The sequence below is a fragment of the Strix uralensis genome, chromosome 33, assembly GCF_047716275.1.
Source record: "Strix uralensis isolate ZFMK-TIS-50842 chromosome 33, bStrUra1, whole genome shotgun sequence".
Classification (NCBI taxonomy): domain Eukaryota; kingdom Metazoa; phylum Chordata; class Aves; order Strigiformes; family Strigidae; genus Strix; species Strix uralensis.
This window is the reverse complement of record NC_134004.1, coordinates 1389690-1417665: the sequence shown is the minus strand read 5'-3', so window position 1 is coordinate 1417665 and position 27976 is coordinate 1389690. Positions and strand designations below refer to the sequence as shown.

Genomic DNA, 27976 nt, shown 5'->3' with positions numbered 1-27976 from the left:
ATGAATGGGGGGCAGGGTGGGGGCACAGGGGTCCAAAGGCAGCAGCTTTATTATCCCAGAACACAGATAAAAACATTTTTATTGAATAAATTAAAACACTTTAAGAGACACCCGCCCCCCCCAAACCCCCCCAGTCACCCCGCGGGGCCCCCCCAGCCCTCACTGCAGGCAGACGGGCAGCCCGTAGGCCACGGGGGCCGCCCCGATGAGGTACTTGAGTTTGGGGGCTTGGCGGCCTGGGCCACGTAGGAGAGGAGGGGGGCCCCCGAGCCCCCCCGCAGCCAGCCCTGCAGCAGCGCCTGGGCGTAGCGGTCGATGTCCCGGTCGGTGACATCCCACAGGTTCCCCAGGACCAAGGGGCTGGAAGGGAGGAGGAGGAGGAGGAGGAGGGTGTTAAACCTGCTCCCGCCCCCCAAAACAAAGATTCTGCCCCCCCCTGCCCCCCGTCACTCACCAGCCGGCCATGATGTACTTGAGGACGATGCCGGAGCCCTCGAGGCTGCCGCGGACGGCGAGGGGCGGCGCTGCTGCAGCCGAAGAGGAGGGCGACGGCGCGACAGTCCATGCGGGCGATGGTCTGGCCGTCCAGCAAGCGGGCGCCCGCGCCGTGCCCCGCGTATCTGGGTGAGAGGAGACCCCCGAGGGCGTGGAGGGGGAGCCCCAGCTGCCAGAGCACCCCTCCCGAGGGCGAGGAAGGCCAAGGCCAAGGCGAGGGCGGGCAAGGCCAAGGCCAAGGCCAAGGCGAGGGCGGGCAAGGCCAAGGCCAAGGCCAAGGCGAGGGCGGGCAAGGCCAAGGCCAAGGCCAAGGCGAGGGCGGGCAAGGCCAAGGCCAAGGCCAAGGCGAGGGCAGGCAAGGCCAAGGCCAAGGCCAAGGCGAGGGCAGGCAAGGCCAAGGCCAAGGCAAGGGTGGGCAAGGCCAAGGCCAAGGCGGGCAAGGCCAAGGCCAAGGCCAAGGTGAGGGCGGGCAAGGCCAAGGCCAAGGCGGGCAAGGCCAAGGCCAAGGCCAAGGTGAGGGCGGTCAAGGCCAAGGCCAAGGCCAAGGTGAGGGCGGTCAAGGCCAAGGCCAAGGCCAAGGTGAGGGCGGTCAAGGCCAAGGCCAAGGCCAAGAAAGAAGACGGCGGGAGGGCAGCAGTAGCACAGGCTCCTCCCCACGCCCCCCAGCCCCCCGGGGACACTCACATGTAGAGGTCGTGCTCCAGCAGCGCCGCCTGCATCTGCTTGGTGCTGGGGACGGCTCCCGTCACCCCTCTCCAGCCCGGCTCGCTGTGGGACAGCTGGTGAGGGGGGGGGGAAAGAGGGGGCACAGACTGACCCCCCCCCAGCCCCCCCAGGTCTCCACCCACCTCTCGAACCAGCCCCGGAACCGCTCCTCGGTGCCCAGGAGGTTGCTGTGCGGGTTGAGGACGTAGAAGGTGCTGCTGGGGTTCACGCCGCGGCTCAGCACGGACCCCGCCGGCTGCTGCGGGGGGGAAGTGAGGGGTTGTGGCTCAGCGCGAGGTTTGGGGGGGGCCCCAAAGGCCGGGGCTGGGGTATGTGGGGTCTGTCCAACCCCCTGCCAACATCCTCTCACCTGTTGTGCCAGGGTGTAGCTGAGCAGGAAGCGCAGGGAAGGGAGGCGGGTTACGGGCACAGCCTGCAGGCACGGCATGCTCTCCCAGGGCAGCTTCTGCAGGTGCTGCGAGGAGGAGGAGGAGGAGGAGGAAGGTGTGAGCGGGGGGAAGGGGAAGGGGAAGGGGAAGGGGAAGGGGAAGGGGAAGGGGAAGGGGAAGGGGAAGGGGAAGGGGAAGGGGAAGGGGAAGGGGAAGGGGAAGGGGAGGAGGGGGGTGTGTGCAAGAGGAAGAGGACGAGGACGGTGTGAGCGGGAGGACGACGAGGACGGTGTGAGCGGGAGGACGACGAGGACAAGGAGAAGGAGGAGGAGGAGGAAAGTGTGAGTGAGAGGAAGAGGAGGAGGAGAAAGGTGTGAGTGGGAGGAAGAGGAGGAGGAAGATGAAGGCTCTCACCTTATCCAGAACCAGCACCAGGGACCCGCCGCTGCCCTTGGTGCAGTTTCGCCGCCTCTCCAGCGCCTCTTGCAGCAGCAGCTGAGCCTGGCGGGGCTGCGCCGGGCAGAGGCCGAAGGCCAGGGCTTGCACATCGCGGGGGGGTGAGGAGAGGAGCGGCGTTCAGCACCGCCTGCGGGCATGAGGAAGGGGTGAGCATCGGCCAAACGGGGGGTTCAGCTCCCCAAAACCCCGCCCCAGCCCGGGCACCTTGAGCAGGGCGGGGTCGGGGTCCCTCAGGCCGCAGCGGCGCAACTCGGGGTGCAGGCGGGCGGCGTCCTCGGCCAGCGCGGGCTCGGGGGCGCTGGGGAGCAGGACACCCCTCCAGCACCCCAGCACCTGCGTTTCCAGGCTCTCGATGAGGCTCTGCCAGAGACCAGAGAGTCACCAAGGGGGTGCAGACCCCCCAGGCCTCTCCCAAACACAAACCCCCGTTGGGGCGCAGCGTGGGTTTTGGCCCCCCACCTTCATCCTGCGGTCCAGCTCGGAGCGGCGCAGCCACCAGTCCTGCTTGTCTGTGCAGTTGTTGGTTTCCTTCTGCTCCCTCTGGATGGCGTCGAAATCTCTGAGCACGGAGCGCAGCGGGGCCTGGAGGTGGGGGGAGGTGATGTGAGCCCCAAAAACCACACGGCCAGGGTGTGTGTCCCCCCCCTCTCTCTGCCCTCACCTTGGTGAGCGCGGTGGGGATGCGCAGGTTGACAGGGGCGGTGCCCGGCTCCAGCCGTGCCAGCAGCAGCGTGTCCCCCCCCGAGCCCGGCTGGGGGCTGGCGAGGGTCAGCAGGCACACGGTCACCCCTGGAAGGGACCCCAGGGGTTAGGGAGAGCCCTGAGGGGGGAAGGGGAAGGGGAAGGGGAAGGGGAAGGGGAAGGGGAAGGGGAAGGGGAAGGGGAAGGGGAAGGGGAAGGGGAAGGGGAAGGGGTGAGCGGGGAGGAAGAGGGGGAAGGAAGGAGTGAGCGGGAGGAAGGCAGCAGAGGACCCTCCTCCCAGGCCCTCACCGCTGGGGATCTGCTGCAGCTGCGCCCAGAAGCGCTCCCGCTCGCCCGCCCCCAGCCCCGCGGAGCCGAACAGGAAGAGCCCCTCGAGCTGGGCCAGGCGGGGGCTGCGCGGGGTGGCCACGTCCTCCCCTATCGAGAGCCCCCCGAGCCGCTCCGCCACGTCCCCCGCTGCCTTCTTCTCTTTGCTGCTGGAGGGAAAAGCAGTCAGGAGGGGGGAGTAACCTCCCCCCCCGCCCCCAATCACCTTTTCTGGGGGGTTAGGGGTGTTGGACGAGCCCCTTCCCGCGGAGGCTCTGGGGACGAGGCTCGGGGACGCACTGAATCTTCCTGTGGATGACGCCGAGCAGCTGATGGCGAGTGGTGACGGAGACCGACTCGGAGAGCAGGTAGGCGGTGGAGAGCGGGTCCTGGTTGCCCATGGCCAGCGCCAGCAGCCGGCAGAGCTGGCTGTAGAGCGCGCCAGGAGGGCAGTGGCTGATGCAGCTGAAAGCGTCTTTCAGGAGCTCGAGGACCGTGTCCAGCGAGGAGACGTCTGGAAGAAATAAACCAGCAAATCCCACCCCCCCGCAGCAGGATCAGCCACAAACCCTTGGGCAAACGCTCAGAGCAGTGGGGAGGGGAGGTGGAGCAGAGGGGACAGATGTGGTGTCCCCAGCCCCAAGCTGTGACCAAGCTCGGCCCGGCGGCAGAGCCACAGGAGGGATTCACAGAATCCCAGAATCATCTCGGTTGGAAAAGCCCTTGAAGCTCCTCCAGCCCCACCATGAACCTCCCCCTGACCGTTCCCAACTCCACCAGATCCCTCAGCGCTGGCTCAACCCGACTCTTCAACCCCTCCAGGGATGGGGACTCCCCCCCTGCCCTGGGCAGCCCATTCCAACGCCCAACAGCCCCTTCTGCAAAGAAATCCTTCCTAAGAGCCAGTCTGACCCTGCCCTGGCGCAGCTTGAGGCCATTCCCTCTTGGCCTGCCGCTGGCTCCTTGGCTCCAGAGACTCCTCCCCCCTCTCTGCACCCTCCTTTCAGGCAGTTGCAGAGGGCCAGGAGGTCTCCCCTCAGCCTCCTCTTCTCCACACTAAACCCCCCCAGTTCCCTCAGCCGCTCCCCATCAGACCTGTGCTCCAGACCCTGCACCAGCTCCGTTGCCCTTCTCTGGACACGCTCGACTCATTCAAGGGCCTTTTTGGGGTGAGGGGCCCAAAACTGAACCCACTCATCGAGGGGCGGCCTCACCAGGGGTCAGATCCCTTCCCTGTCCCTGCTGGCCACGCTGGTGCTGGTACAAGCCAGGATGCCACTGGCCTTCTTGGCCACCTGGGCTCGCTGCTGGCTCATTACCAATCCCCCCCAGGTCCCTCTCTGACCGGCAGCTCTCCAGCCACTCCTCCCCAGGCCTGGAGCGCTGCTGGGGGTTGTTGTGGCCCAAGGGCAGCACCCGGCATTTGCCCTTAGTGAAACTCCCCCAGCTGGGCTCAGCCCATCTCCAGCCTGCCCAGGTCTCTCTGTAAGCTCCTTCTCCTCCTCCACTCTTTTCCTCTCTGCCCATACAGTGGTTTTTTTGACCCATTTAGATGTTTTAGCCGAGGTGCCACAACTTCACTAAGAGGCTCAGCTTGAGTTTTCCTCCCCCCACATCTCCCCAGTCCCAAAACCTCCCCGCCCCGTGCCGGGCACTCACCGTCAGCTGCGGGCAGGGCGGAGGAGAGGGTCCCCCCCAGGCACAGGGGGTCCCCGCTGCCCAGCCACCGTGCTCCCAGGACGTCCTCAGCGGCCATCTCATGCTGCCAGACCTCGCGCTGCCCGTCTGCGCCCTCCTGCCTGCACCGGGGCAACCGGCTCCTGCCTGCGGGAGGGAAAGAGGCGCCTGAGCCCCGCGACCAGCGGCAGCGGCGGGGACAACCCAGTGCAACCGCTTTGAGGGGGCGTGAAGGCAAAACCCCAGCTCACCTGGGGCTCCCTCCTCTTCCTCAGAGGCTCGCAAGACCTCGAAGCTCATCTCAAGCTCTTCCTCCACCTTCTCCTCTTCCTCAATGGCTCTCAGAAGCTCCCGCTCCTCCTCGGCTCTCTTGGCAGGATTCCTGCGGGTCACCCGCTCTCTCTTCTCCTCCGCAGCCTTGGCTCGGCGGGGGCCCCCCCGCCCTCTCCAGGGTGGGGGGCTGCTGCTCTGGTCACTGCACCCCCCCGAGCTTGCCCGGGCCTCCCTAGATTTGGGGAGCGGAGTTTTCCGGAGGCAGGATTTCTCACGGATTGCTGCGGGGGTCAGCCCCGCTTTGGGATCCTCCACGTCGCTGTCGTCACTGAACGTCACCTGAAAAGGAGGGACAGGGTGAGGGAGGGGGGGGGGGGGGGGCACGGGTCAGGGGTGGTGCGGGGCTCCCCCTCATCTCCCTCCTCACTCACCCTTAGGCGAGACTTAACTTTCCCCAAGGCTCTGGGCGCTCGCAGGAGCTGGGACTTGCTGGCTGGCGGAGAACAGTCGCTGAAGATGGTGAAGGGGGTCCTGGCGCTGGGAGCCGCGCGTGTCTTGGCGGGGGGACAGACTTTCTGGTGGGGGGTGCAGGGCACCGTCACCGGCCGGATGATGATGGGGGGCACTTCGCTGTCCGAGTCCCCCAGAGCAAAGACATCGTCGGTGTTCGGCCCAGCCCGCGGCTTCACTCGCCGGTTCTTCTTTGCTCTGGGCTTCGGCGCGGCGGGGGCCGGCGCTGGCTTGGGTTTGGGTTTTCGGGGTTCAGCCCTTTTCATTTGCACGGTTCGGGGCGCAGCTGCCGGTTTGGGCTCCGCCGTGGGCAGCTGGCAGGTCTGAAAGTCGGCAAAGACGCCATCCACGGAGTCGCTGCGCTTAGAGGCCAGGTGGCAAATGGTGGCCATGGCTTTGGAGAGCAGCAGGCTGGCCCTGGAGACCTCCAGGCTGGGCAGGTGGGGGCTGCAGGATGCCAGGAAGGTCAGTCCCGTCTCCACCTCCTCCTGCAGCTCCTCCGCTGGCCGGGGGCTGGCCAGGCTCTGAATGGCTAACATGGCATAGCCAGTGGCTACCAGATCATCCAGCAGCCCCAGCGTAGGCAGCTCCCGGCCAAGGGAGCCGCCCCACAGCTTGTCTCTCAGCTCGGCGGCGAAGCGGGAGGCGACGGCGGCGCGACGCGGCAGCACGGCGCGGATCAGCCCCAGCCCCTCGGCCGCGTTGCCCGCGGCCAGCTCGGCCTGGGCACAGGAGAGGAGCCAGCGCAGGCAGAGAGCCGAGAGGGCCAGGTCGGAGCAGAGGCAGCACGTGCAGGCTGCTGGGTGGGTGAGGAAGGCCAGTCTCTTCTTCCTCTGGGGCTTCAGCTCCGGCGAGGCGGTGAGAGCATCCTTCTTCTCCAGGCCGCTCACCGTGGCCACAAACTCCAGCGCGGGGCCCTTCAGGAAACTCTCCTCTTCCCCGGGGGGCTCAGAGATGGGGTCCTGAGGCTTCCTGCTCTCAAGTTTGCATTTCCTGGGCAGGATCTTCGTCTGGCTTTTCTGTTTCTTGCTGGTTTTAAACTCTGTGGGCCAAGGGGAGGGGTATATTTTGGCATCCTCCTCAGCTCCCGCAGCAGCCAGCCAGAGGAGGCGTGAGGAAAGCCGGACCCAACACTTCTGCCTTCCCCAGTTACACTTCTACTGGCCCGAGGAGTCGCTCCACCAGCCAAAGCGTGGCTCAGTCACCCCCCACCTCTGCACCCTCCTGGGTGACGGGGATCAGCTGCTCCAGCAGCATCTGCACAAGGCAGATCTTTCACCCCAGCCCAAAAGCGGGTGCGAGAGGCCCCATCCCCGCACTGCCTGGGTTTGGGGCTCACCTCGCCCCCCACATTCCGCTCCTCCCAGCCCAGAGCGGGGACTCACCGGTGTCAGACTCCAGCAGGAAGAGAGCTTGCTGGAGGTTGAAGTGGCTCAGCTCCAGCTCACTCTGCTGCAGCTCCAGCTGGGCCTTCAGCACCAGGAAGGAAGTACACCTGGAGGGGGGAGGAACAGCCCTCAGAGCCCCCAGCCAGCATCGCTCCATCCCCAGGGCCGTGAGCTCGTGCTCACATCTGGCCTGGAAGCGGAATTCAGGGGGTAACACACAGAATCACGGAATCGTTCAGGTTGGAAAAGCCCCTCGGGATCAGCGAGTCCAACCCTCAGCCCGACTCTACAAAGTTCTCCCCTACCCCACATCCCCCCCCAGCTCATCCAAACGGCCCTTAAACCCCCCCAGGGGTGGGGACTCCACCCCCTCCCTGGGCAGCCTGTTCCACTCTCTGACCACTCTGCCGGGGAAACATTTTTCCCTCCTGTCCAGCCTGACCCTCCCCTGTTGCAGTTCAAAGCCGTTCCCTCTCGTTCTGTCACTAATTCCCTGGGAGCAGAGACCAGCACCAACCTCTCCACAACGTCCTTTCAGGGAGCTGCAGAGAGTGATGAGGTCTCCCCTCCCCTTCTCCTCCTCACACTGAACAGCCCCAGCTCCTTCCATCGCTCCTCACAGGATTTATTCTCCAGCCCCTTCCCCAGCTCGTTGCCCTCCTCTGCCCTCGCTCCAGCCCCTCGAGATCTCTCTGGGATTGAGGTGCCCAAACCTGGACACAACCCTCCAGGTGTGGCCTCACCAGTGCAGAGCACAGGGGGACTGTCACCTCCCTGCTTCTGCTGGCCACACTGGTGCTGGTACAAGCCAGGATGCCGTTGGCTTTCTTGGCCACCTGGGCACATGCTGGCTCGTTATCAATCCCCCCAGGTCCCTCTCTGACTGGCAGCTCCAGCCACACCTCCCCGAGCCTGTAGCCACGCAGGGGGTTGTTGTGGCCCAAGGGCAGGACCTGGCACTTGGCCTTGTGGAAGCCCGTTGCCGTTGGCCACCGACCCGATCTATCCAGGTCTCTCTGTGGAGCCTCCCTGTCCCTGCGCAGATCAACATTCCCGCTTAACTCAGTGTCATCTGCGAGCTCACTGATGACACACTCTATGTCCTTATCGAGATCATCAATAAAGATGTTAAACAGAAACAGTCCCAACACCGAGCCCTGACAACACCACTTGTGACCGGCCACCAGCTGGATTTAACCCCATTGACCACCACTCTCTGGGACCAGCCAGCCAGTGCTTGATCCAACAGACCATTCGCTCATCCAGGCCACGCGCAGCTGGATTTTCTATAAGGAGAACAGGCCCCGGAGCAGCTGTTTGCTCCAGAGCAAGCTGAGATGGTGCCAAACCCCCCCGCCAGGGCCAGTTCCCCCCACCCAGGGACACAGACCCCGATGTCCCCCACAGCTGCGGGGCAGCTCAGCCCTCACCAAGCATCCCCTGAGCTCAGGGCCAGGCTGTGTCCCCTCCACACTCAACTCACCACCGTGGGGCTTGCAGTTTGGTGGCCAGCTTGACGGCCTCCAAGCAGAAGGCTTTGGCTTTACAGACCACCTCCAGCCTGCTGAGGAGAGCCACGAGGTGCTGCGAGCAGGCCAGCAGATCGGCCAGCACTTGCCACTTCAGCAGCAGGTTGTCCCCTGTGAGGAAGCACGGGAAGGTGACCCTCCCAGCGGGGCAGGCAAGGAGCCCGACTCCTTCCAGAGAAGCGCTCGGGTTTGGGGCCACGGCAGCGACCGACTCACCATAATCCACAAACTGGCTGTTGGACGCTGCTGTCTGACAGCCCAGCACGTCGCTGCCCATCAGCAGGAGGATGATGCTGCGGAAAAGCTTCTGGGATTCAACCAGTGCTGTCTTGGGCGACTTCCAGCCTGCACAAGGGTGGTCGTGGGCATCAGCACCAAGCGAGAGACTCCCCAGCCCAGCACAGAGAGACCCCTCCACCTTCCCTCTCTCGCCCCAAACAGGCTGGTTTGGAGAATCCCAGAATCACCCGGGTTGGAAAAGCCCTTGAAGCTCCTCCAGCCCCACCATGAACCTCCCCCTGACTGTTCCCAACTCCACCAGATCCCTCAGCGCTGGCTCAACCCGACTCTTCAACCCCTCCAGGGATGGGGACTCCCCCCCTGCCCTGGGCAGCCCATTCCAACGCCCAACAGCCCCTTCTGCAAAGAAATCCTTCCTAAGAGCCAGTCTGACCCTGCCCCGGCGCAGCTTGAGGCCATTCCCTCTTGGCCTGCTGCTGGGTCCTTGGCTCAAGAGACTCAACCCCCCTCTCTGCACCCTCCTTTCAGGGAGTTGCAGAGGGCCAGGAGGTCTCCCCTCAGCCTCCTCTTCTCCACACTAAACCCCCCCAGTTCCCTCAGCCGCTCCCCATCAGACCTGTGCTCCAGACCCTGCACCAGCTCCGTTGCCCTTCTCTGGACATGCTCGAGTCATTCAAGGGCCTTTTTGGGGTGAGGGGCCCAAAACTGAACCCACTCATCGAGGGGCGGCCTCACCAGTGCCGAGCCCAGGGGTCAGACCCCTCCCCTGTCCCTGCTGCCCACTACTGCTGGCACAAAATGTTTGCATGGAGCTTTGTCCACGACCCCTGTCAGCCTGGTGCTCACCAGGAGGGTTTGAAACATCCCCGGCAACTCACCTTGCACAAAGATCTGCTCCCGGAGCTCCGGCAAGAGGCGGCTGGGGGGGAGGCTCAGGTAGACGGCCACCAGCCAAAGCACGTGGGCTCGCAGCAAGTACCAGACCTTCGTGATTTTTTGCAGAGCCGGGTTCTGGAGCACCTCCAGCAACAGGGTGAGACCCTCTTCAATCTGCAGAGGGAGACAAAAAAGCGTCACAGTTCTTGGTCTGGGGTGTCACCATGCCCAAGGTCTCTAGTGAGAGGTGTTGAGCTAGCCAGACGGAGCTGCTGCCGTCTCCTCTTGCCCGCTGACACTTTTGAGGCAGAAAAGAGCTTTTTGGAGCCCTACCCCATGGTTGACACAGCACAGCTGGCTGCGGAGCAGGAGGCAGGTTTGCTGCAGCAGCAGGTAGGAATCATCGCCGCTGTCGCCTTTCTGCAGGCAGGACTCTGTCTCCTCCAGGAAAAGCTGGAAACCAACGTGCCGGCATGAGGGCTGCGGCCTCAGGGACCAGCCGAGCTCGCCCCCACGGCCCCTTCCCTCCCTGCCAGACCTACCTGGGCGTAGCTGGGACACTCCAGCTGGAAGAGCAGCTTGGTGACCTGGCACAGGGCGCTGGCCGTGCCCAGGCTGTCCCCGAGCGCGCCACACAGGGCTCTGGCTAGCAGGTAGCTCTCCAGGGCTTGCAAGGGCTGGTGGCAAGAAAACCCCCGTGGTAACGCTCAGAGACCACCTCAGAGGGACTCTGCATGCCCCAGGGAGGCTGCTAGCCCACTGGCCACCTCCCCAGCAGCGTTACCTTGGCCATCAGCTTGTAGAGAGTTGCCAGGAGGTGCAGGGAGGTTACGGTCTGCTCGGGGCTGCGCACGGCCGGGACGCCCGGCGGCGTCAGGAGCTGTTTCCACAAAGCGAAGGCGTCGTCCAGGCTTTGGCACAGAGCTGAGGGCACATCACGGGTCTGAGACACCCTGATCCAAAACCGGGCGCTCCCAGAAAGCCTCTGCACCGGGGACCCGAGCCCGCCCGTGTCCTCACCGCGCTCCGTTGCCAGGTTGAAGGAGATGCCGCTGTACAGGAACCCGTCCTCCAGCTGCCTGCCTTCGTAGTTGAGGTCGTTGGGCTCAAAGTCTTCCAGGTTCTTCAGCCCCTGAGCTTTGACTCTCTGCTCCCTCTCTATGCTCTGCAGCGGGGGAGAAGGCAGCGGTGACGCACGTCAAGAGCCACCACAGGGTTTTCAGCAGGGTCTGGGTGGCTTCTGGTGGCCCTGGTGCAGAGCTGAGCAGTGCCAGCAAGGCCGAGGACACCCCGACACATGCACGGAGCCCCACAGTGTTTCCGTTTCCCGTTTCGGCACCCCACAGCCCCGCTCTGCCACCCCCACCCACCTCCTCCAGCTTGGACTCCAGGGTGCAGATGTAGAGCCAGAGCAGAGCCTGCGCCCGGTCATCGAGGAGCCGGTCGTGGTTCTGGGCGCTGCTGGGCACCAATTCCAGCAGCCGCAAGGCTTCACGGACCGAGTCCAGGGAGGAGCTGCGGGGAGAGGGATTAGAAACAGCCTTCAACCCCCAAAACCCCTGGAGCATTTTAAAGGGGAGGGATGGATACACCCCAGGACCCCAAACAGAGCAAAGAGCCGGAGCAGCAACACTCCAGGATCCTTCAAACTCCTCCTGCGGACCCTCAAATGCTCCTCGGGGGCTTTCAGGGACACGGGGGGGGTGACTTGGGTGCGCTGGGGTGCACCCACCAGTCCGTCTGCTGGGCGTAGCTGTGGTAGCACAAGACCTGGGCCAGCTCCGTCAAGCCGACGGCTCGCTCGTGCAGGCGGCCGCTCTCCTCCGAGCAAATGGCCAGCAGGTCGCAGAGGACGTTGTAGCGTTCCTGCCCCGTGTCGGCTCGCAGAGTTTTGTAGGCTTTCAGCTCCGCAAAGAGGACGGTCACCAAGGTCTCCGTGTCCAGGCTGTGCCCCTCCAGCCCTTCCTTCAGGGTCCTGGGGGAAAGGGGAGGCGTAGGGGGGCTCAGAGGAGGGGTGTGGGGAGCCGGGCACATCTCGCAAGGAGAAACACCCTCATTTTGGCAGCTGGGGAACCGCAGCGCTCACGATGTCTCACACACACACACCGGGGAGCCCTCCAGGTCTTACCGTAACCGCAACTCCTCGGCCCCCTGTTTCGCAGCATCCATTTTAACTCGGACCCAGAGGGAAACAGGCTCTGCCAGCAGCTCCCCGACGCGGCCCCGCAGCGCCACCAGCCACCTCACCACCCACGCCAGGGCTCTCTCCAGCCGCCCCAGCTTGCGGGAGCTTTCCACCTGCAGCCGGAAGCATTTGTGCAGCTGCGGGGAAAAGCAGAAAAGAATCAGCCTCAGCGTCCCGTGCGAGCAAACGCTCTGTCTCCTGCGTCCCGCAGCCCCCTTCCCCGCCCGGGCCAAGGGGAGACCTTGGAGCAGGGAGCTGGGGCTGTTCCGGGATAGGAAGAGATAGGCCAAGAGGGAATGGCCTCAAGCTGCGCCAGGGCAGGGTCAGACTGGCTCTTAGGAAGGATTTCTTTGCAGAAGGGGCTGTTGGGCGTTGGAATGGGCTGCCCAGGGCAGGGGGGGAGTCCCCATCCCTGGAGGGGTTGAAGAGTCGGGTTGAGCCAGCGCTGAGGGATCTGGTGGAGTTGGGAACGGTCAAGGGGAGGTTCATGGTGGGGCTGGAGGAGCTTCAAGGGCTTTTCCAACCGAGGTGATTCTGGGAGCAAAAGCTGGTCCCAGCCTCAAATTTCCTCGCCTGGCACCAGGAGAAGACCCTTCAGTTCAGCCCCGTCTGTGCCAGAAGCCCGAGACAAACGCTCACCCTCTCCGGGAGGATCTCGGGACACGCGTAGGCATCGGCTGCCTGCAGGCTCTGGCAGAAGAGCTCGCAGACGGAGCTGGCCTCCTGGTGAAGGTTCTGGTTGTAGAAGATGTAGGCCAGCTTGAACGTGCACGACGCTGCAGAAGCGAAACCCGAAGAGTAAAGATGCGATGGAGAGAGAACAACCCCCCTTTTCTCCTTGTCCCCAGACTCACCCTCCACCCCAGCCCCACCAGCGCGGCAGTGACCCCTCTCGCTCCCCAGCTACACAGACCCCGAGCGTTCGAGCCGAGGAGCCGGGTTTGGTGCCACCCGCCGCAGCACTGACCGGTGATGTCGAGGTACTTGGCTCGTTCGCCCTCGGGGAGCCCCTCCAGCGCCTGCAGCATCCACCCCACGCTCCTCCTGCAGCTCCTCGTCAGCCGCTCCAGACCCGGCCAGCCCGCTGCCAGCTGCGGGGAGAGGGAGAAAGCCACTGGCAAGAGGCTGCTGGGGACACACAGCCCCCCCCAGAACCCTCCAACCCCTCCTTCCAACCCCCCCAAGGTGCCGCCTCCGAAGGGACAAGCTGTTACTAACTCATACTGATTTGTTATTAATTTGAGTTGATGACTTTTGGTGATTTTGATAATGATTAGGACTAATCAATGAACTGGAATCTCACAGAAATATCAGTTTTTATAAAAGATAACGGTGTAGTATTTTAAGCAGTCATAGAAATATTGTTTAATTAGTTTAAATTAACCATACCACCAGTTACGCTGCTAGACGAGGTACCATCGTTAGACTGTTCGGTAACGATTTATTGCCCTGTAGACCAGGTGTTTTCAAAATTGTATTGTGAAAGGGCCTCGAAACATGTTAAAATTGCAACGTGAGCCAAAAATCCTTGAGTCGAGGGCATTGGAAGGTCTTTCTTTCAGGCGAGTAGTCTGTGATGGTCGCAAAAGCAGCCCCCTGACTCATTTCAGGACTCGGGTGCGTGTGAGTGGAAAGGGGTGGGAATATGCAAATGAGTTACAGGAATTAGCATGTTTATGTACTTGATTAATGCGTATGACTGTACCCTATACAATCAGCACGCTACACAAGTCAGGTGTGCGTTGGTGAGACAACTGCCCTGCGCACGCGGCCGTTAATAAAGGAGTGTCTGCTTATCTACATCCCATCGGTGTCGGTAAGTTCTTTTATCCCGTTTTGGTGACAAAGCCACCCAGCACCACGAGGGTCTCGTCCACCCCCAGCACCAGGGAGCGTCCCCTGGGCCGCCGGTACCTGGGAGCACTGGAAGGCGTCGTAGGCTGCGCTGGCAAAGAGCTGGAGGCTGCGGTAGAGCAGCTGCTTCACCGCCAGCTTCTGTTTGATACCGTCAGAGGGAACCTGCGGAGGAGAAAAAGCGGCGTTGTTGGGCCTGAGCAGCACCAGGCGCTGCTGCTCAGGATGGGGACGCCGCAAGGGGACACTCTGCTGAGGGATTAAGGGGAGCACTGAGCCCGCAGCGGGGTGACAAACCCTCCAGCTGCTCACAGAGGCTCTGAGCGACCGCGGTCCCCGTGCTGCCAGCCCCAGCCTCACCCTCTGCAGCAGCCGGCGGAGGACACGGCAGTGCCCCTCGGTGAAGGCGCAGAGACCCAGCACGTCCTCCTGGCCGAAAGGCTGCTGCCTGCTCCTCTTCACGTACTCGCCGAGGGAACAAACGAGGAACTGGCAGCTCTCAGCCAACACCCTGAGGAACCGCTCGGACACCTCCGCCGCCGCGCCCAGAGCCGCCGCCGCCTGCGAGAAGGGCGGCCCCGTGGGGCAAGTGCTCTCGGCCAGCGCCTGGCTCAGCTCAACTCCGGCCTCCAGGAGGGACAAGGCGTCACCGAAAGATTTTGCAGAGCTACCAGTAGCCCCCAGGAAGCCCTCGGCACCCTTGACAGCCTCTTTGGCCTCGCTGTACTGGCCACCCTTGCAGAAATGCCTGCACTGTTCCAGGGTGAGCTCGAAGAAGCAGAAGCGTTGCTGGAGAGCGGGTGGCTGCGTCGCTTCGTTTCGCAGAGCCGCGAGCAGGCAGTCGCCGAGCTGTCGGCCGAGGAAAGCCGAGGACGGTGCCCGCTGGGCTTCGTACAAGACGGCAGCGGCAGCCGCCTGCTGCGCCGTCTGGGAGGTGAAAAAGGGGGGCTGCAGCGGCAGCAAGGCCGCCCCGTCTTCCTCCAGCAGCAAGAGGAAGCGCAGGGCTCGCAGACGGACCGAGAGGGCAGCTCTCCCCTCCTCCTCCTGCGGCTGCTCAGGCTGGGCCAGGGCGTCCGCTGCTCTCCAGAGCACGCTGAAGCTGCTGTAGGCGATGGCCGTGAAGTCCTTGCAGGGCACCTGGCCGGGGCGGTGGGCTAGTAGCCGGGCACGGAGGAGGTCAGCCACCCTCCAGCAGGCATCGCCGCTCCCCTGGCCGGCTGTGTTCCTCAGCAGGTGGTAGAGGATCTTCTCCAGGTAGAGGGGAGCAGGCTGCGGCACGGCGCTCAGGTAGCCCTGGCACGCTGTCTCGGCTACGGCCACCAGGCTGGTGACCTGGGCCGGGCAGCCCCCGGGCTTGGCCATCTGCTCGACGCAAATCCGCAGGACTCGGTCACAGACCTGGCTCTTCCGCAGGCGGGAGGCCTGGCTGCTGTCGGAGGCATCTTCCAGGGAGCACGAGAGGCGTTCCTGGGGAGGGGAGGGTGTCAGGGCGCTCCGGGGGAGGGATCCCCCCCCCAGCAGAGCCCCCCCCGGTCCCCGGCTCACCCCCAGCTCGGCCAGCAGCTCCTCTGTGCCCTCCCAGCTCTGCATCGCGGCAGCGAAATCAGCTCCTCAGAGGAGCTTCAGGTGTGACACCAGGCTGGCGACTGGGGCAGGAAGGGAAAGGTGTGAGACCCCCCCACAGCTCGCAGGAAACTCCCAAACTCCCAGAGTCACTCACTTCCCAGGCCTCCCCTCAATGCTCACACCCCCCCCCCCGCCATTCTCCAGCTCCCTGGGAATGCCCAGCCCCACTCTCCAGTACACCCAGGACCCAAAGATCCACTCCCCAACCCCAAAATGGACCAGAGCCCCACCCAGTTCCCACTCCCTGATCTCCTCAGGACTCACAGCCCCCCCCAGCCCCATTCCCCGATCTCCTCAGAGCCCACAGCCCCCCCAACCCCACTCCCCGATCCCCTCAGAGCCCACAGCCCCCCCAATCCCACTCCCCGATCTCCTCAGAGCCCACAGCCCCCCCAATCCCACTCCCCGATCCCCTCAGAGCCCACAGCCCCCCCAACCCCACTCCCCGATCCCCTCAGAGCCCACAGCCCCCCCAATCCCACTCCCCGATCCCCTCAGAGCCCACAGCCCCCCCCCCACTCACCCTCACGCTGCTCCGCGGCCACCGCCTGGGGGCGGTTCCCGCCCTTTTCAAATATCCGCCGCAGCCAATCAGCGCGCGGCTCCACCGGCCGCCCGCGCGGGGCAGGCCGGGAGTTGTAGTCCCGGCTCGGGGTGCGCATGCGCACGGCGCCTCCCGCCAAGCGGGGCCGAGCGGGGACCGCCGTGTCATGGCGGCGGGTGTGCGGAGACCCGGGGGGCTGTGCAGGACCCTCGGGGTGGGGGGGGGGGGGGGGGGGGAGGGCTGTGCAGGCCGCCGCTGTGCTGCTCTGGCCGGGACACAGTTATTTTTCTCGGCAGCAGCCTTGGGTTCGGCAGCAAAACAGCCGGTGTGTGATACCGCCGCGGTGTTTTGGCGGCTGCTGAGAGGCCTCAAGGTCGCCTCCGGTTCCCACACGGCTCCTACGCTGGGCGGGACCCCCCCGCCATGGGTGCGGGTGTGGAGACCCCCGTGCAATGGGGACTGGTGTGCAGGGACCCCCCCGCCATGGGTGCGGGTGTGGAGACCCCCGTGCAACGGGGACTGAGGTTATTACAGAAGAACATTAATTGCATTAAGTGTGGTTTTCTCGCACGAGCAGCTCAGCGCCAGCAGCGGCAGGAGCGGACTGAGCCTCCCCACCCCCACAGGGAAGAATTTCTGCCTTAGATCAGAAAATAAAGTAGAGCTGGAAATAGCTGGAGGAATCGCAGACGGTTTGGGTTGGAAAGGACCTTAAAGCCCATCCAGTGCCACCCCCCTGCCCCGGGCAGGGCCACCTTCCACTAGCCCAGGTTGCCCAAAGCCCCGTCCAACCTTGAACCCTTCCAGGGAGGGGGCAGCCACAGCTTCTCTGGGCAACCTGTGCCAGGGCCTCACCCCCCTCACAGGGAAGAATTTCTGCCTTAGATCTGACCTAAATCCCCCCTCTGTCAGTTTAAAACCATCACCCCTCATCCTGTCCCTACCCCCCTGATAACGAGTCCCTCCCCCCTTTCCTGTAGCCCCTTTCAGCCCTGGGAGGCCGCTCTAAGGTCTCCCCGGAGCCTTCTCTTCTCCAGCTGAACCCCCCAACTCTCTCAGCCTGTCCTCACAGGGGGGTGCTCCAGCCCCCCCGAGCATCTTCGTGGCCTCCTCTGGCCCCACTTGAGCTGGGGGACCCCCTCTGGGGGCCCAGAGCTGGACCCAGCACTGCAGGGGGGTCTCCCCAGAGCGGAGCAGAGGGGGAGAATCCCCCCCCTCGCCCTGCTGCCCACACTGCTCTGGGTGCAGCCCAGCACACGGGTGGCTTTCTGGGCTGTGAGCACACGTTGCTGGCTCACAGGCAGTTTTCCACCCCCCAACCCCCCCAAGTCCTTCTCCTTGGGGCTGCTCTCCATCCCCTCCTCGCCCAGCCTGGATTTGTGCTGGGGGTTGCCCCGACCCACGTGCAGTTCCTTGCCCTTGACCTCGCTGAACCCCAGGAGGTTTGCCCGTCCCACCCCTCCAGCCCCATGTCCAGGTCCCTCGGGATGGGTCCCTCCCCTCCGGCGTGTCACCGCACCACGGGGTCGGCGGGGAACGTGCTGAGGGTGCACCCAGATGAGGGGGTGCACCGGGGTGGGGATGGCCGGGGGATGTGGGGGTGACACTGGGGTCCCCATCCCTGTGCCACCATCTGGCCCTCCCACGGTGACGAGCTCCAGGCCACTGGTGGGGACCCTCCTTGTCACCTTCCCCCCCCCCCCCCCCCGGTTCCAGCTGCCACCAGGGACAGCTCCCCCCCACGCACCCCCCTCAGGGGACACGCTGGGGACACCGCCTGCCCTGGGGCTGTTTGGGGTCCCCCCCGCCCAAGCGGGGCGCAGGCAGCCCCCAGCCCTGTCCCCAGCCCTGTCCCGGTGCTGCCATCGCCTGGCCAGCGACCAGGAGGCCACAGCTCCCTCCAGTGAGGGCCAGCGGGGCCTGGGGACCCCCAGGAAGGGTGGCAGGGGTGGGGGCTCACCCCCCCAGGGCCCGCAGCACCCCAGAGACCCTACAACAAGGTGCAGCATCAACTGTTTTATTACCGGTGCGGTGTCCGTGGGTGCGTCCCCATCCTGCTCCCCCCCACGGGTCAGGGTCCTGGGTACCCCCGGGGGTGGTTGGGGGGATGTGGGTGTAGGATCCCACCTCCCCAGGGTGCCCCCTACCTCCTCTGGGCCATCCCCCCCCCAGTCTCACCCCCCCCCCCACCGTGTCCCCAACCTCCCGAGAAACACCCCTGTCCCCAAATGTCCCCCCACCCCACTCCCAGGGTCCCTCCCTGACCCCAGCGTTCCCCCCCCCCCCCCAGCCCCAACACCCCCCCCCTCACCACAGCAGGTGCCTGGGGAGACACTGGGAAGAGCCAGAGCTGTCACCTTGGGGTCCCCCTGGCCCTTGTCCCCCCTAAAGTCTTGCACCACACTCTCCTCCTGGGGGGTGTCCCCACAGTCAGGGCAGGTGGGGGCCCCCCCTCCTCCCCAGGGAACCCCCAACCTGTCCAGGGTCCCCCAACCCCCCTGACCTGCAGGGTCACGTCATCCCCCCTCCCAGTTCCAACTCCCAGGGTGTCCCCCATCTCCCCAGGTAGATTTGGGGTCCCCTGACCCCAAACTGTCCCCCCACCCCACTCCCAGGGGCCCTCCCTGCCCCCACGATCACCCCCATCTTGATGCCCCCCCAACCCTGGGGCCACCCCACCCGAGTTGAAACAAGGGTGCTTGTGCAACGGCGAGCAGGCGTGGAAGGGTGCTTGTGCAACAGGGAGTGAGTGTGCAAGGGTGCCCGTGCAATGGGGAGCAGGTGTGCAAGGGCACCAGGGAGCAGGCATGCAAGGGCACCCGTGCAACAGGGAGCGGGCGTGCAAAGGCACTTGTGCAACAGCAAGCGGGTGTGCAAGGGCACCCGTGCAATGGGGAGCAGGTGTGCAAGGGCACCGGGGAGCAGGCGTGCAAGGGCACCTGTGCAACGGGGAGCGGGCGTGCAAGGGTGCCTGTGCAACAGCGAGCGGGCATGCAAAGGCACTTGTGCAACAGCAAGTGGGTGTGCAAGGGCACCCGTGCAATGGGGAGCAGGTGTGCAAGGGCACCAGGGAGCAGGCATGCGAGGGTGCCCGTGCAACGGGGAGCAGGTGTGCAAGGATGCCTGTGTGACAGGGAGCAGGTGTGCAAGGGCGCCCGTGCAACGGGGAGCGGGCGTGCAACGAGGCCGCGGATCAGCGTGCTACGAGGTGCTGGGCCACGGCTCTGTGCAGAGCGGGCCGGCCACGTGTTGGTGCAACAGAAACCCCAGCGCACACGCAGAAACTCCCCCACGCACCACGATTGTGCCCCACAAACGCTGGCGCGCACAGAAACCCCCGTGAGCACCAGGGATCTGATTGTGCAACAGCAACCCCGGCGCACGCAGAAACTCCCCCGCGCACCACGATTGTGCAACACAAACCCCCAGCGTGCACAGACACACCCACACACACCCCCCCGCCTCGCCGTGCACGGGGGGGGGGGGTGATTGTGCAAGCACAATTGAGGACAACGAGGTTCCAGTGGGGGGGGGCAGATTTGGAGTAAAATCCCCCCAAAAACTTTGCGGAGTGGGGCGGGGACGTGCAGAAACACCTTTTTAATTTTAAAAAAAAAAAGAAAAAGAAATAAAAAGCCGCCTTGTGTTTTTCTGCTTCCCCCCCCCTCCCACCACCACTACGATGGTTTTGGGGGTCACCAGCCACCCAGCAGGGGGGGGGGGGGACACACCACTCACCCCGTAGCAGCGCATCGGGGCGTCCCAGCGTCCCCTCGGTGGTGGCGGCGGGGGGGTGGGGGTCACGGCTCGGGCGCGGCGTCGGTGGCGTCGGCCGGCGGGGGGGGCAGGCGCAGCTCGGCGTCGTGGCGGCTGAGGGCGAAGAGGCGGCCCACGGCCACCAGCGCCAGCAGAGCCACGGCCGCGCAGCCCCCGAACATGCTCCTGGTGCCCGTTTGCCGGTCGCTGTCGTGGAGAACCAGTAAACCCAGACAAGCCAGTAAATTCAGGGGAAGGCGAAACCAGTTCATCACCCCTAAACGCTCCTTTTCCGGCACTACTTTGCGGCGGAGGAAACCCATGGCCGGGAAGTAGAGCCCGCAGGAGAGTTCGATGAGGAGGAAGGCGAGGAAGGACTCGGCGGGGCTCTCCTGGCCGGGGCTGGTGGAGAAGGTGAGCATGAAGAGGGAGAAGAAGACGAGGAGGACGGCGAGGGAGAGGAGGTGGACGGGCTGAAGGTGGTAGCGCTTGGAGACGGCCAGGCGGTAAAGCGAGGAGCCCAGCGTGCTGGCGGCCATGAAAGCGGAGAAGACGATGCCCAAGGGAGCGCCGTGAGGGTCCAGAACGGGCGTCCAGAGGAAGATGAAGATGTAGACGACGCTTTCAAACAACGCCTGGATGGTGCCGAGGAGAAGGACGCGCCGGTCGGAGAGGAGGCACTTCAACCCGTCGCCGCAGGTTTTGGAGAAAGCGCGTTTCTTCCCGTAGTTTTCATCCCAATTTTTGACGGCGAAGACCCCCGACAGCACCAGGAGGGGGATGGAGACCATAAACGGAGCCACCGGGCCCAACCCCAACCACTCGGCGAAGAAATCGGCCGCTCCCCCGGCCCCCACGGCGATGACGTTGTTCCAAAAAGCCGCTCGGGAGAAGGTGACGGCGATCCACTCGCTGGGAAAATCGTAGCGCTCCACGTGCTCGTGGACGTACCACGCCTCGAACGCGGAGAAAAGCAACGCCGTGGACAACCCCCCTAAAACCCTCCCCGCTGCCAGCACCAGATAATCCCGGGAGAGTTTGACCAAACAACAAACCGAGTAGGTCAAAGAAAAAAGAACGCAGGATTTTTTCCGACCTAATCGATCTACTAAAGAAGAAGAAACCAACCCAAAAAGGACGTTGGAGGCGAAGCCGCAGACGTAAAGGATGGCGATCTGTCCCTCCAGGAAGCGGTAGTGCTGGTACAGTTTGTAGAGGTAAGGTCCCTGCAGCCAGTCGGCGGCCAGGGCCGGCAAGTAGACGCGGTAGTAGCCGCGCTGGAAGCGGCGGAAGGCCGGGTTGGCGTGGTGGGGGGCGGCGGGGGGCCGCGAGCGGCAGGTGGCCAGTTCCAGCGCCAGGCAGGCGGCCAGGAGGAGGGCGCAGGCGGAGTAGGAGGCGAGGAACATGGCGGAGGGGAGGGCATCGGCATCGCCAGGCGCTGGGGGGGCTGCGGGGGTCCTGGGGGGGGAGGTAAGAATCGGGTCGGACAAGCCTGGGGTTTGTCCCCCGCCCGCCGCCCCAGCCCCACCCTATAGGTCCCTCCCGGCTCTGCCCCATAACCCCCCCCCCCGCAGCACCCCTCATCCCTGCCCTATACACCCCCCCCGGGGTACCCCCCCGGCCCTGCCCCATACGTCCCCACAGCACCACTCCCACAGCCCCCTGCCCCACAGGGCCCCCCCAACGGCCCCACAGACCCAGGGCCCCTCTCGGGGACCCCACGGACCCCGGCCCCACACACCCCCTCAGACACCTCCCATAGGCCCCACAGCCCCCCCACAGCCCCCTCCCCCGGCCCCATAAGGTCCCCACAGCCCCCCTGGCCCCATACGGTCCCTATAGGCCCCATAGCCCCCCCCCCGGCCCCATAAGGTCCCCACAGCCCCCCCCGGCCCCATACGGACCCCATAGACCCCACAGCGCCCCCCGGCCCTATACGGACCCCATAGGCCCCACAGCGCCCCCCAGCCCCATACGGTCCCCATAGGCCCCACAGCGCCCCCCAGCCCCATATGGTCCCCATAGGCCCCACAGCGCCCCCCGGCCCCATACGGACCCCATAGGCCCCACAGCGCCCCCCGGCCCCATACGGTCCCCATAGGCCCCACAGCGCCCCCCAGCCCCATACGGACCCCATAGGCCCCACAGCGCCCCCCGGCCCCATACGGACCCCATAGGCCCCACAGCGCCCCCCGGCCCCATACGGTCCCCATAGGCCCCACAGCGCCCCCCAGCCCCATACGGTCCCCATAGGCCCCACAGCGCCCCCCGGCCCCATACGGACCCCATAGGCCCCACAGCGCCCCCCAGCCCCATACGGACCCCATAGGCCCCACAGCCCCCCCATAAGCCCTCTCCCCGGCCCCATACGGACCCCATAGGCCCCACAGCCCCCCCACAGCCCCCCGGGTCCCCACCTGCCCCTCAGCGGGGGGGGGGGCAGCGGCCGCGCGCGCCGACGCCTCCACGCTCCCACTTCCGCTTCCACCTGGGCCCGGCCGCGGGCGCCGCCATCTTGGCCGCGTCACGTGACGCGGGCCCGCTCCCCCCACCCCGCCCTACCCCGCCGTGACCTTTCACCTCTCTGTCACCTTTCCCCCCAACCGGGGGGGGCTGTGGGGCGTCTATGGGGCGGAGGTGCCTATAGGGCCCCTCGCAGGGGGCTGTACGGTGTCTATAGGGTGTCTATGGGGCGGAGGTGCCTATAGGGCCCCTCGCAGGGGGCTGTACGGTGTCTATAGGGTGTCTATGGGGCGGAGGTGCCTATAGGGCCCCTCGCAGGGGGGCTGTACGGTGTCTATAGGGTGTCTATGGGGCGGAGGTGCCTATAGGGCCCCTCGCAGGGGGCTGTACGGTGTCTATAGGGTGTCTATGGGGCGGAGGTGCCTATAGGGCCCCTCGCAGGGGGCTGTACGGTGTCTATAGGGTGTCTATGGGGCGGAGGTGCCTATAGGGCCCCTCGCAGGGGGCTGTACGGTGTCTATAGGGTGTCTATGGGGCGGAGGTGCCTATAGGGCCCCTCGCAGGGGGCTGTACGGTGTCTATAGGGTGTCTATGGGGCGGAGGTGCCTATAGGGCCCCTCGCAGGGGGCTGTACGGTGTCTATAGGGTGTCTATGGGGCGGAGGTGCCTATAGGGCCCCTCGCAGGGGGCTGTACGGTGTCTATAGGGTGTCTATGGGGCGGAGGTGCCTATAGGGCCCCTCGCAGGGGGCTGTACGGTGTCTATAGGGTGTCTATGGGGCGGAGGTGCCTATAGGGCCCCTCGCAGGGGGCTGTACGGTGTCTATAGGGTGTCTATGGGGCGGAGGTGCCTATAGGGCCCCTCGCAGGGGGCTGTACGGTGTCTATAGGGTGTCTATGGGGCGGAGGTGCCTATAGGGCCCCTCGCAGGGGGCTGTACGGTGTCTATAGGGTGTCTATGGGGCGGAGGTGCCTATAGGGCCCCTCGCAGGGGGCTGTACGGTGTCTATAGGGTGTCTATGGGGCGGAGGTGCCTATAGGGCCCCTCGCAGGGGGCTGTACGGTGTCTATAGGGTGTCTATGGGGCGGAGGTGCCTATAGGGCCCCTCGCAGGGGGGCTGTACGGTGTCTATAGGGTGTCTATGGGGCGGAGGTGCCTATAGGGCCCCTCGCAGGGGGGCTGTACGGTGTCTATAGGGTGTCTATGGGGCGGAGGTGCCTATAGGGCCCCTCGCAGGGGGGCTGTACGGTGTCTATAGGGTGTCTATGGGGCGGAGGTGCCTATAGGGCCCCTCGCAGGGGGGCTGTACGGTGTCTATAGGGTGTCTATGGGGCGGAGGTGCCTATAGGGCCCCTCGCAGGGGGCTGTACGGTGTCTATAGGGTGTCTATGGGGCGGAGGTGCCTATAGGGCCCCTCGCAGGGGGCTGTACGGTGTCTATAGGGTGTCTATGGGGCGGAGGTGCCTATAGGGCCCCTCGCAGGGGGCTGTACGGTGTCTATAGGGTGTCTATGGGGCGGAGGTGCCTATAGGGCCCCTCGCAGGGGGCTGTACGGTGTCTATAGGGTGTCTATGGGGCGGAGGTGCCTATAGGGCCCCTCGCAGGGGGCTGTACGGTGTCTATAGGGTGTCTATGGGGCGGAGGTGCCTATAGGGCCCCTCGCAGGGGGCTGTACGGTGTCTATAGGGTGTCTATGGGGCGGAGGTGCCTATAGGGCCCCTCGCAGGGGGGCTGTACGGTGTCTATAGGGTGTCTATGGGGCGGAGGTGCCTATAGGGCCCCTCGCAGGGGGGCTGTACGGTGTCTATAGGGTGTCTATGGGGCGGAGGTGCCTATAGGGCCCCTCGCAGGGGGCTGTACGGTGTCTATAGGGTGTCTATGGGGCGGAGGTGCCTATAGGGCCCCTCGCAGGGGGGCTGTACGGTGTCTATAGGGTGTCTATGGGGCGGAGGTGCCTATAGGGCCCCTCGCAGGGGGGCTGTACGGTGTCTATAGGGTGTCTATGGGGCGGAGGTGCCTATAGGGCCCCTCGCAGGGGGCTGTACGGTGTCTATAGGGTGTCTATGGGGCGGAGGTGCCTATAGGGCCCCTCGCAGGGGGCTGTACGGTGTCTATAGGGTGTCTATGGGGCGGAGGTGCCTATAGGGCCCCTCGCAGGGGGGCTGTACGGTGTCTATAGGGTGTCTATGGGGCGGAGGTGCCTATAGGGCCCCTCGCAGGGGGCTGTACGGTGTCTATAGGGTATCTATGGGGCGGAGGTGCCTATAGGGCCCCTCGCAGGGGGCTGTACGGTGTCTATAGGGTGTCTATGGGGCGGAGGTGCCTATAGGGCCCCTCACAGGGACTCTGTGGGGTGTCTATGGGGCAGTGGTACCTATAGGCCCCTCTCTGGGGGGATTAACTGGGGGGGGGGGGTGTCACAGGGGGCAGCCCCCCCCCCCAACACGCTCCCACGTGCGGGGAAACCCACGTGTCCCACTCTGTGCCCCCCCCGCCCCCCCCAGCCCCGTGCAACAACCCCGCAGCTCCCCCCCCCCCCACAACCCCCCCCCCATTATGCAAACACCCCAATTCCTGTGCTACCCCCCCCCCCCAATGCCCCGGGGGTGGTGCAAATGCCCCAAACCCCCCCCCCCTTCTGCAAATGACCCCCCCAAGCAATTGCCCCAGTCCCTGTGCAAATGCCCCCCCCGGTGCAAATACCCCCCGTGCACCCCCCCCCTTGCACACCCCGGGGCTGGGGGGGTCCAGCCCTGCCCGTGCCTCAGTTTCCCCAATTGGGGGGGGGGGTACCCCCATACTCACGGCAGCTGCTGGGCGCCTGCCCAGGGGGTTCCCCGGGGGGGGGGGGGGGGGTCCGGGCACCCCCTCACTTGATGCGCATCCGGGGGCGGCAGCCGGGGCAGAGCGGGGGGGGGCGGGGAGGGGGGGGGCAGCAGCGGGGGAGGGGACAGCAGGGCGGGGGAGGGGAGCAGCAAGGTGGGGGGCAGCAGGGTGGGGGGTGCCAGGGTGGGGGGTGACATTGGAGGCAACGCGGGGGGGGGCAGCAGGGGGGGTGACATTGAGGGTGACAGGGTGGGGGGCAGCAGGGCGGGGGGTGGCACTGGGGGCAGCAGGGGGGGTGACACTGGCGCTGACAGGCGAGGGGACAGCAGAGGGGGCAGCAGGGGGGGGGGCAGCAGGGGGGGTGACACGGGGGGGGGCAGGCAGGACAGGCCATGGGGGGCCCCCCACGGCGGTGGGGCCGGAGGCTCGGCCAGCCCAGCCCCATGGAGGTGCCGCCCCCCCCCGCGCCCCCCCCCCCCCGCGTCCTCCCGGGGGATTTACGGCCCAAAGCCGCTCAGCGGGGGCGGGGGGGGGGTGAGGGGGGGGCAGCGCACGTGGCAGCACCCATGGGTGCGGTGGGACCGGCCCCACGCGCGACACCCACGGGGGGGGGTTGTGCTGCGCCTGGGGGGGACAGGGGGGGGGGGGACACGGGGGGGGCACAGGGGACATGGGGGGGCACAGGGGGCTTTGGGGGGCGCCGGGGGTGGCACCGGGCTCTGCCCCCCCCCTGGAGTGTGGGGGGTGTTTCCATGTGCGTGTTCACGTGTGTGTTCACATGTGTGGGGTCACGTGGGTGTTCACGTGTGCGTGTTCATGTGCATGTGTGTGTCCATGTGCGTGTTCACATGTGTGGGGTCACGTGTGTGTGTTCATGTTCGTGTGTTCACATGTGCGTGTTCACGTGTGTGTTCACATGTGTGGGGTCACGTGTGTGTTCACGTGTGTGTGTGTGGTCACATGTCTCTGTGTTCCCATGTGTGTTCCCTTGTGTGTTTATGTGTGTGTGTTCACGTGTGTGTTCTCGTGTGTGTTCACATGTGTGTTTACATGTGTGTTCATGTTCGTGTGTTCATGTGTGTGTTCACATATGTTCATGTGTGTTCCCATGTGTGTTCACATGTTTGTGTGTTCCCATGTTTGTGTGTTCCCGTGTGTGTTCACATGTGTGTTTACATGTGTGTTCATGTTCGTGTGTTCCCGTGTGTGTTCACATATGTTCATGCATGTTCCCGTGTGTGTTCACATGTGTGGGGTCACATGTGTGTTCACGTGTGCGTGTTCATGTTTATGTGTTCACGTGTGTGTTCACATGTGTGGGGTCACGTGTGTGTCCGTGTGTGTTCCTGTGTGTGTTCCCGTGTGTGTTTACATGTGTGTGTTCTCATGTGTGTTCTCATGTGTGTTCACATGTGTGTTTACATGTGTGTTCATGTTCGTGTGTTCATGTGTGTGTTCACATATGTTCATGTGTGTTCCCATGTGTGTTCACATGTTTGTGTGTTCCCATGTTTGTGTGTTCCCGTGTGTGTTCACATGTGTGGGGTCACGTGTGTGTTCACGTGTGTGTGGTCACATGTCTCTGTGTTCCCGTCTGTGTTCCCGTGTGTGTTCCCGTGTGTGTTTACATGTGTGTGTTCACATGTGTTTACATGTGTGTTCATGTTCATGTGTTCACGTGTGTGTTCACCTGTGTGGGGTCACATGTGTGTGTTCCTGTTCATGTGTTCATGTGTGGGTTCACGTCTGTGTCCATGTGTGTGTTCTCGTGTGTGTTCTCATGTGTGTTCTCGTGTGTGTTCACGTGTGTGCAGTCACATGTGTGTTCACGTGTGTGTGTTCATGTTCGTGTGTTCACATGTGTGTGTTCACATATGTTCATGTGTGTTCACGTGTGTGGTCACATGTCTCTGTGTCCCCGTGTGTGTTCCCGTGTGTGTTCCCTGCGCACACCCGTGTGTCAGCACCCGTCTCCCTGCACCCTCGTGTGCCGCGTGTGCCCGTGTCCCACCCCCGCCCCCCCGCGTGTCCCCCCGCCCCAACACACGCGTGTGCCCCCCCCCCCCCCCCCCCTCCGTGCCTCAGTTTCCCCGGGGCCGGGGGAGGAGGGGGAGGGGAGGGGAGGAAGGGGGAGGGGCGGGGGAGGGGAGAAGGGGGGGGAGGGGGGAGGCCCCGCAGCCGATGGGGTCATGGAAAAAAGTTTGGGTGGAAAATCCTCCCCCCGCCCCCCCCCGCCGCTCAATGGCGCCTTTGTTCGCCCGGGGCCCCGCGAGAGCCCCCGCCCCGCCCCCGCCTGGGTACCCCCCCCCCGGTCCTCCCCCCCCGCGGGTCCTCCCCCCCCCCGGGTCCACCCCCCCACCCCCCACCCCCGAGTCCTGTCCTCCCCCCCCCCCCAGGGCCTCAGTTTCCTCCCTGGGGCGGGGGGGGGGGGGGCGCTGGGGAGGGCTGGGGGGTGGTGTGCAAGGGCGTGCAAGGGCATCGAACCAGTGTAAAACCAGTGTAAAAGTGTAAAACCAGTGTAAAACCAGTGCAAAACCAGTATAAAACCAGTGTGAAACCAGTATAAAACCAGGGTAAAACCAGTGCAAAACCAGTGTAAAAGTGTAAAACCAGTGTAAAACCAGTGTAAAAGTGTAAAACCAGTGCAGAAACAGTGCAAAACCAGTATAAAACCAGTGTAAAACCAGTATAAAACCAGTGCAGAAACAGTGTAAAACCAGTATAAAACCAGTACAAAACCAGTATAAAACCAGTGTAAAACCAGTGCAAAACCAGTGTAAAACCAGTATAAAACCAGTATAAAACCAGTGTAAAAGTGTAAAAACCAGTATAAAACCAGTGCAGAAACAGTGCAGAAACAGTGTAAAACCAGTATAAAACCAGTGTAAAACCAGTGTAAAACCAGTGTAAAACCAGTGCAAAACCAGTGTAAAAGTGTATAACCAGTGTAAAACCAGTGCAAAACCAGTATAAACCAGTGTAAACCAGTGCAGAAATAGTATAAAACCAGTGTAAAACCAGTATAAAAACCAGTGTAAAAGTGTAAAACCAGTGTAAAACAGTGTAAAACCAGTACAAAACCAGTGCAAAACCAGTACAAAACCAGTGCAAAACCAGTGCAAACCAGTATAAAACCAGTATAAAACCAGTGTAAAACCAGTGCAGAAATAGTA

At 64.3% G+C, this 27976-nt stretch overlaps 2 protein-coding genes across 4 annotated transcripts; both read right to left on the bottom strand.

The window, feature by feature from the left end:
* Positions 1-159: 159 nt before the first annotated feature.
* ESPL1 (extra spindle pole bodies like 1, separase) lies at positions 160-19559 on the bottom strand. The gene is given in 35 exon segments (XM_074853837.1): positions 160-236; positions 239-360; positions 455-516; positions 518-620; positions 1180-1263; positions 1344-1459; positions 1571-1675; positions 2004-2144; positions 2146-2175; positions 2253-2408; positions 2508-2630; positions 2710-2837; positions 3039-3223; positions 3357-3570; positions 4716-4880; positions 4985-5345; positions 5438-6558; positions 6902-7011; positions 8388-8544; positions 8650-8778; positions 9552-9723; positions 9883-10002; positions 10092-10226; positions 10334-10473; positions 10570-10714; positions 10920-11064; positions 11282-11524; positions 11678-11871; positions 12374-12510; positions 12702-12825; positions 13649-13753; positions 13949-15055; positions 15134-15234; positions 15738-16398; positions 19497-19559. Coding segments are annotated over 33 exon segments (6501 nt in total). The 5' UTR covers positions 15179-15234; positions 15738-16398; positions 19497-19559.
* On the bottom strand, positions 19344-24800 carry MFSD5 (major facilitator superfamily domain containing 5). 3 transcript variants are annotated; one of them, XM_074853846.1, is made up of 2 exons: positions 24783-24800; positions 19344-20972 (listed from the first exon to the last, which is right to left on the bottom strand). In XM_074853846.1, the coding sequence occupies exon 2, from the start codon at positions 20918-20920 to the stop codon at positions 19559-19561; it is 1362 nt and encodes a 453-aa protein (XP_074709947.1). In that variant the 5' UTR covers positions 20921-20972; positions 24783-24800; the 3' UTR covers positions 19344-19558. The 3 variants fall into 3 exon arrangements, with proteins under 3 accessions (XP_074709947.1, XP_074709948.1, XP_074709946.1); XM_074853847.1 differs by lacking the exon at positions 24783-24800 and adding an exon at positions 21932-21952; XM_074853845.1 differs by lacking the exon at positions 24783-24800 and adding an exon at positions 21889-21906.
* Between the last annotated feature and the right edge of the window lie 3176 nt (positions 24801-27976).